The sequence below is a fragment of the Gastrolobium bilobum genome, unplaced genomic scaffold (genome assembly GCF_033153095.1).
Source record: "Gastrolobium bilobum isolate Gb01-03AN ecotype WA unplaced genomic scaffold, APGP_CSIRO_Gbil_v1 utg13105, whole genome shotgun sequence".
Classification (NCBI taxonomy): Eukaryota; Viridiplantae; Streptophyta; class Magnoliopsida; order Fabales; family Fabaceae; genus Gastrolobium; species Gastrolobium bilobum.
In genome coordinates, this window is record NW_026896358.1 from 180,440 (window position 1) to 188,493 (window position 8,054).

Below are 8,054 nucleotides of genomic sequence, written 5' to 3' on the forward strand. Positions count from 1 at the left end.
ATCCGTAGTTTTTGGACTGATTTGGTTCCAAACAATAATTATAACTCTTTTTTCTCTGACAGTTTGTTGAATTGGTTGCAGGGTAATATACTGAGTTCTGAAAAATTTAGAGGTATTATACCATGGAATACCATATTTGCAACTACTTGTTGGATGACTTAGATTTAGAGGAATGAAAAGGTAGTTGGTGAAATAAATTTTCATCACCATTACAAGCAGCACTTGGTGGAATCTAAAGCTCGGGAATTTCAAGAAGCTTTCCATCTTGCTAAGAAGCATCATCTAATGAGCAACAAGTCTAGCATTCTGGTTTGTTGGAATCCTCCGGAAGATGATTGGGTGAAATTCAACTCAGACGGAGCTGCAAAAGGTAATCCAGGTTTGGCGGCTTATGGAGGAGTTTTTCGTAATGCTTCTGGTCAATGGTTAAATGGTTTTTCTTATAGAATTGGAGTTTGTAATGCTATAAATGCTGAGTTTTGGGGGATTCTTAAGGGACTAGAGTTAGCATAGGAATTTGGCTGGAGGAAAATTATTATAGAAAGTGATTCGTTATCTGCTATCACTTTGCTCGCCGAATCTGGTGATGCAGCCCGCGAGAGTCATTTGATTTCTCGGATACGGGCATGGATCGCAAAGGAATGGATAATTCATTTGAGGCATACATATAGAGAAGACAACAATATTGTAGACTAGCTGGCAAACTATCCATACATAATTTTGATAATCTTGACATGTGTAGGTTCAATTCCCCTTCCCCTGGTATTGAGTTCCTGTTTAATGCTGATCTAGCGTCTGTTTGTAGACCTTAGACTATTTCTATTGTGTAATTTGAATTTGTGCTGTGGGTATTCCCCCTCAGCTTACCAAAAAAAGAAAGAGAAAAAATAAGTGAATCCTACCCATTTTTTATGCATTATAAAAATAATTTTGTCTTGTATAATATGAGAAATATATTTCTCATAAAATATTTAATTAAAAAGTTCAAAATTTTTAAAGTTTACTTTAGATAATTTTATCTAATTTTCATTAAAATACACACAAAAAAGTGTGTGGGGCCTATATTTTTTATTCTCTCTTCTCTTTTTTTTTTTTTTGATAACAATTCTCTCTTCTCTTTACATGGACCCTACACACTTTTTTATGTGTATTATGATGAATATTAATTAAAATTATCTAAAATAACTTTAAACTCTTAATTAAATGTACATATACTTTTTGGAATTGAATAAATTCAATAATTTTTAATTATTGAATAAATTCTTTTTTTTTTAAGAAAAACTTCAAAAATTTTCCTATAAGTTTCCTCAAATTCACTTACTTCTTTCCTGAAATTTTTAATAATTTACCGCTACTTAAAATTTCTTTATCACTTACCACCCTAATTTGATTTTACACCAAAATTTCGTTAATAGAGTTAAATTTTTTAAAAAATTTCAGAACTACCCCTTATAACAAAAAATAAGTAAAACAACGTGAGAAACCTCTGTTGTCTACCACTAAAAATGAAGCACCCCAAATTACTATCTTTTATTACACTGATATCTTCTATCATGAAAACATAAACATACGGTAATAGATATACATTAACTGAGCCATTAGCTTGCTGTCATCATGAATGTTTTTGTGGTCAAATGTCACTCTTATTTTTTTCAGCCAAAAAAAAAAAACACAGCTCTAAAAAAACACAGGTAAAATGTCACTTTTATTCTTGTTCAGCCTAAACAATATCATAAAAAATGAAGCACCTCAACTAAAACTATCTAACTCTTCCTCCTTTGCCATTTCAGCTATTTGTTATTTCCTAAACATGATAAATGATGACTCTGTAAAGCTACTATAAATCTCAAATCCATTCTAAAAACCTGAATTGCATGCAATCCAATATAAATAAAGCAAACAAAGAAGAGCATAAAAACTACAACTCTCAAAAAACCTCGACATAAAACTTGCCTTGAACAAACAAGTTTCAAGTATTAAAAAAGGGGCATGTTACGTTTACAACTTTTTTTATTTATAACTTTTACAACCTCAACTATGTTCTCCCGGGAGAATACTAATGGAGAATGTTCTCCCGGGAGAACATAGTTAAGGTTATAAGAGTTATAAACAAAAAAAGTTATAAACGTATCCCTTCCCATTAAAAAAATATAAAAAAAAGCCCAAAAGACATATTTGATGCCATTCTTATAGTTTCTTCAAAGCTAAACTAGTAACTATTTTAATTAAATTCATCTACCTCTTCAGGTAGTTTTACATCAACAAATTGAAAAACTTATAATATATGTTTTACATCATCAAATTAACTAAGAAATAACATGTCTCTTGCCCCTATCAATTAACCTTCTTATGCCAAAAAAGTGGGTTTGTGTAGAAAAAGAGGTTCATCACGTTGTTTTTCTTCTTCTTTTTTTTGTTATCAAGGATAGTTTTGAAATTTTATAAAAAATTTAACTCTGTTAAAAAAAATTTGGATGAAAAATCAAATTAAAAAGGTAAGGGATAAAGAAATTTTAAGCAGGGAATAAATGTTTAAATTTTTTGAAGAGGAGAGTAATTGATTTTGAGAAAATTTATAGGCGAGATTTTGAAGTTTTCTTTTTTTTTTTTTAGTGAGAAATCAATTTGTCATGTTATAGGAATGAAATTGTTGCTTCGTGCACTAAGAATTTAGTTCCGAATCTTGACTTTTTTCTTTTTTTTTTAAATATGGGTTTCATACTTAATTTATTTATGGAAAAACCTTTTTTTATACACAAAAAAATATTAAAACACACGTCACCTAATATAACTATCCACTCTCCTTGCTAATCTGGTGGCTTATTATATGAATAAATTCTTAAACGACAAGTATATCGGATACCTTTCCTGTTAAGAAATAAACTTTATCTCCTTCATCATTTTTTTGGCTTTTCAGACATTAAAGGGGTGAAAAATGTATCGTGAAAAGAGCTCATCGCACAAAGTGAAAATTATTTTTCTTATTTTAAGTTGGGATAGATTATATTTATAATTTTTTTATTTATAAATTTTTACAAAATATATTATATATTTATGGAACTGGAAGTACATTCACCTGAAAATATAAACAAAAAATTTATAAATATAAATTTTTGATCAATTACAGTACATTATTTATTAAATATAATATAAAATAATATTTTTATATTTTTTCACGTACCGTTACTTCCATTCTTATCCTTTATTTTTAAATTTTGGCAAAGAATCCACAGAGTTACAAATTATTGACAATTTCGTCGTCTCCTTTAATCATTGCTTAGTCACTGTAACTGAAGGAACACCGAACAAAATGTTACTTTTCCTCAAAAATTTTATTTAAATATAATTTGAACAATGTTATTTTCTAATCTGTCGTGAGGACAAGTTCATTATTCGGTGTAACGAACTCAGTTTACTGAAGTGACACATTTATAGTGGATAACAAGTACCAAGTTAAAAAAAATAGAGTTCTCTACATTGGGTAGGAAACTTGGTTAAAACCAAGTTCGGTGTTCACTATAAACGTGACACGTCAGCAAACGAGTTCGCTACATTGGATAACGAACTTGCCTTGTGACAGATTGAAAAATAACACTATTCAAATGACATTTAGATAAAAAATTTAATAAACAAGTGACATTTTAGTCACTGTTACGAAACTGAAACTGTTCAAGGCCAGAAAGTCCAGAATCGTTGCTTTCTCATTTTCTATGAGAACTATTCTCCAATGTCTATGTTCAACTTTTATATATAGTACTCGTCGCTGAACATCGAACGCTCAACACGAACACCAACCCCAACCCCAACCCCAACCCCAACGTCTCTTTCTCTCTCTACCATCGCGAGGAAAATGGGTGAACCAAACATGAACATGACTCTGTCACCTTCACCTTCATTATCACCATCCACACCTCGATGTTCTCCAAAACTTGTGAAACGAATGCAAGAAGATATCTGTTACCGGTGTCGCCAAAAAGGGCATTGGTCTTGGTATTGTCCTTTGAAGACCCCTGACACCAAAACCCTCTCACCCTCACTCAATCAAAATTCCCCATTTTCCCCCAAAATAATACGGTGCCGTTGTGGCCATGGCTTTTGCGAGGTCAGAACCACACTCAGCGAAAAAAACAGGGGTAGGAAGTACTATGCTTGCCCCATCAAAAGGGTATGTTCAAAATTCTTCCTTTCGTGATTCCCAGTTTTTTTTTTTTTCTCTGTCTCTTGATTTTGTTGGTTTGATTTTTTTGTTTAGGGGGCAAAGTGTAAAGGGTTTGTTAAATGGTGCGATGATCCCGTTGAAGAGAGTGATTTGCAGCCTCCACCGATTAAGTATCCTGAATGTGAATGTGGAGCTGGAGTGTGTAGGAGAGTGAAGGGAACTGATAACACAGATGGGGTTAAATACTATTTTACTTGCCCTGTTAGAGAGGTATGATGTGATGTTCGTTTTCTTGTTGAAATTGAAATGCTTACATCTTGAATTAACGGCTTTTATTTGGTGGGTGTGGCAAGTTGCTGGTTGATTTTGATAGATTTGCACTGTTGAGGACTTCTTTTTTGTTAACACAAGTGTTGTGGACCACTTATGTGGTACCCACTTCCTATCCCCACTACATGGAGCATCTCATTCCACCATTCTCTCCTAACTCCCATCTACTGGCAATAACCACCCACTAGCATTGCATCATGCCATTAAGTCACCTGCAAACTACCTACTAGGGGCACAATCTCCTAGTGCATTCATCTATATATAACCCCTTATAGCTAACAAAGAAGGGGATCTCATAACTCATCTAGGAACTCATCTGATAACTTATCCTGGCCACCATGGCTACAACTTACATATTTGTGCCCAGAGCACATCCTCTCCACCGCAGGTGACTCACACACACACACCTTGTTCATCCCATCGGACTTTGGCCTAAGGTGCAGGATTTCTCATTGCCTGTCATCTTTACCATAAGCTCCGTAGATACAAATACTAGCTATCCTGCTAGACCATTAATGTTCATTCCAGAACAACAAGCGTGCGTGCTTCTGAGTATTTCTATCTATGGTTCTATGCCTTGTGAGTTATTGGTTTTTTATGGGAAGATTTGATGTTTGGTACTAAAAGAGGGATTGTTTTAGTGCCTCTGAACTGCCTGATATGTTCTTGTCATAAAAAAATTACCTGATATGTCCTATTGGAATGGGGAAATTCTCCTTTGATTTTAGCATGCACCAACACTTGTACGTTAATGTACTGAAACTTATGCATGGATGATGTTGACACATGCCAAGCATATTCATTCATTTGCACTATTTGTCTTGCTCTTCAGGGAGGATTAATAAATTGTGGGTCCGGTTGATTGGATTTCCGGGTGATGATGAAGCATGTTGTTATCATGAGTTAAATATCTTATTTATGACAAAGATAGCTGTTAGGAGTATTTTTTTTTTTTAATTTCGTAAATATAGATAGGAATTTAGCTTATTTCTCTGAAAGATTATATAGAAAGTATCATTTCCAATTATCTTGGATTTTATGGATTCCCCATTCTGTAGAATTTATTCTGGCCCACTATGATCTGTTTAATTTTGCTTATATCTAATTAATGTCAAACAGGATCATGGATCTTGTGGTTACCGTGTGGCGGAGGATGAACTACTCAGTAACACAAGCATTGTTTGTATCCAGCAAAGCAATCAAAGAACTCTTCATGATTTTTGGGGGACTGATAATGACCGGGGTAATGATTTGAGTAATAGAGGTGATTTGCTAGCACAGAACAAAAGGATGAGAATCATGGATAATTCTGAGAATCACTCATTAATGACTGTATCTAAGATTTCAGAGGGAGAAGATGCAGCACTAATGGCACTCCATTCAGAATGTGTTGGTTTTCCAGAACATGAGGTTACTGATGATGATCTTGAATTTTCAAACTCAGTATCATGGGAGGCTATTGAGGCAGAAGCATTTCTATTATCTCGTCAGTCAACACCTTCAAGGATCCGTAGTCGACAGAGAGAATTTCAGAGGCACATTTTTGCTGATAGTGATGCTGTTGCTGATACATCATTTGGTACTTTTTTCTTTTTTCTGGTTTTTTATTTGTTTTCCGAAATATATTTATTCCTTTCATGATTCCTTTGTTTTCCTGCTTCCACTTTCGTAGGCAAGTTACATCATTTTGATTTTTTTTATCCCTTGATTCTTTACAAATCCGATCCCAGGTCCTTGCAATCAATTACTTAAAGTAACGCTGTTATTCTTTTAGCCATGGACCAAAGTCATAATGGTTGTACATATTGGAAATACATCTCTTAGACTAGCTTTGTGTCTTTCTCGTTCATCTGCATCAACTCAACATTAAATGTCACCTCAAGTTACAATAAATTTAATTTGAATGTACGAAATTAGATTGTGTTGAAGTTATATATAATACCTTTCCTCTTGATCACAAAAATAAACTTTGACAGTAGTTTAAGCATATTCCCTTCAAAAAAATTATCTTACAGAGAAGCCATGTGTGAATTTCTCTTCATCTTATTGCAGATCCTTGTCCAACGGGTTGGCTAGGTCGCCTTCTTTTCTTCCGTCCAACACAAAGCTTGAAATTCACCCCACCTCAGCCATTTTTCTGCTGTGAGTATGATTTCCTCAGTTTAATGTTTTTATGTCCACTTTGTTTATCATTATTATTCACATTGATTCTGTCTCCCATCTTTACAGGTGTTTTCCCATCCATTAATCCTATAATTGTTCCTAAACAAGCAAGTATTCCTGATGATCCTTGTGAGCGCAACCAGGTTGCTATTAGCAGCCTCGTTCAACATCCCCAACTTTCAACTGGTTACCATACTGAGGTTTCTAGAGATGTAGTTAGTCCCAATAAATCACTAGGCAGTGAAAGAAAGCCAATTTCAAAGGCACAAAGGCTGAGACAAATGGTCTTATTTGCACAGAAGCAGCTTCTCATTGATCTAGAGACATTGGACCCTCATGACCTTGAATCCATGAGAAAGGCAGCAGAGGCCACTTTTGCGATATTAGATAATTTAGAAGTTGATTATAAACAATTTTCTGAACATATATGGGACTTCATCAGTCTTGCATCATCGGTTGCAGAAATGGACCAGTCCATGGAAAATTCCCTTACACTTGAGGAGCACAACAAATGCTTTGAAGAGGAGAAAGTGAGATATGCTTGTGTTCATGAGGATTGTGTTAAGACTGAGACTTTGTTCCAAGTATCTGATGAGCATATACAGTCACTTTGTGAAGAGATATATCAACTTGAGGCCATGCTTCATGTGAAACAAAACCAATTGAAGTCTTGTAAATTGGAGAACTTGAAGATAAAGACTAATCTTGATAATTTAAAAAGAAATATGTTGGAGGCTGAAACAGCCTTAAAGGTTAGAGCCGAGCAAGTAGAGATTACAAGAAAACTTAGGGAAGAGAGACAAGCAAAGCAAATTGCTGCCAAGTCAGCATTGGAGAAGGCCAAACTTGAATTAGAATATTAATTCTTATGTTACCAAAAAAAAAAAAAGAATATTAATTCTCAGTATTTGTGTAGCATATGAACTAGAGTTGTGAGTAGTGTAATTTTAAATTGACCTTCTCTTTTTCCCCTTGCCAATGCAACATGACTCTCACTTTTATATCAAGTGTAATTAATTAGTAGGTTAACATTTGTAGAATATTCTCACTTTTATATCATGGGACTGAGTGGTGGGAGAAGACTTCGGTTCAAATTTCACCAACACCATATGGGGAGGGGCATAAGTACCGTAATCCTTGGACTCACATTCGAACTCTGGATTAGTCCCATAGGCGGCTCAAAGAGTCGAACCCGTGGATATACCGGGGGGTTCTGATTCGCCTCAAAGAGGTAATTAGGATCAGTTACCAAAAAAAAAAGAATATGACTGTCAATAAGGGAAGGAGGTTGTGACTATGATGTGTGGCAAGGGATGCAGATATATGGGCACAACGAAATTAGGATTTTTTGTGATAGTAATGATTCCCAGAATGTGAGCTTTGATTCCAAATTTAAGTTAAG

General features: G+C 34.4%; 1 protein-coding gene across 1 annotated transcript; it reads left to right on the plus strand.

Annotated features, from left to right (window-relative positions):
- The first annotated feature begins 3,850 nt into the window (after positions 1–3,850).
- Positions 3,851–7,515, plus strand: LOC133299317 (uncharacterized). The gene is made up of 7 exons (XM_061498770.1): positions 3,851–4,165; positions 4,253–4,429; positions 5,609–5,899; positions 5,981–6,068; positions 6,542–6,631; positions 6,719–6,838; positions 6,890–7,515. The coding sequence occupies exons 1-7, from the start codon at positions 3,851–3,853 to the stop codon at positions 7,513–7,515; spliced, it is 1,707 nt and encodes a 568-aa protein (XP_061354754.1).
- The last annotated feature ends 539 nt before the right edge of the window (positions 7,516–8,054 follow it).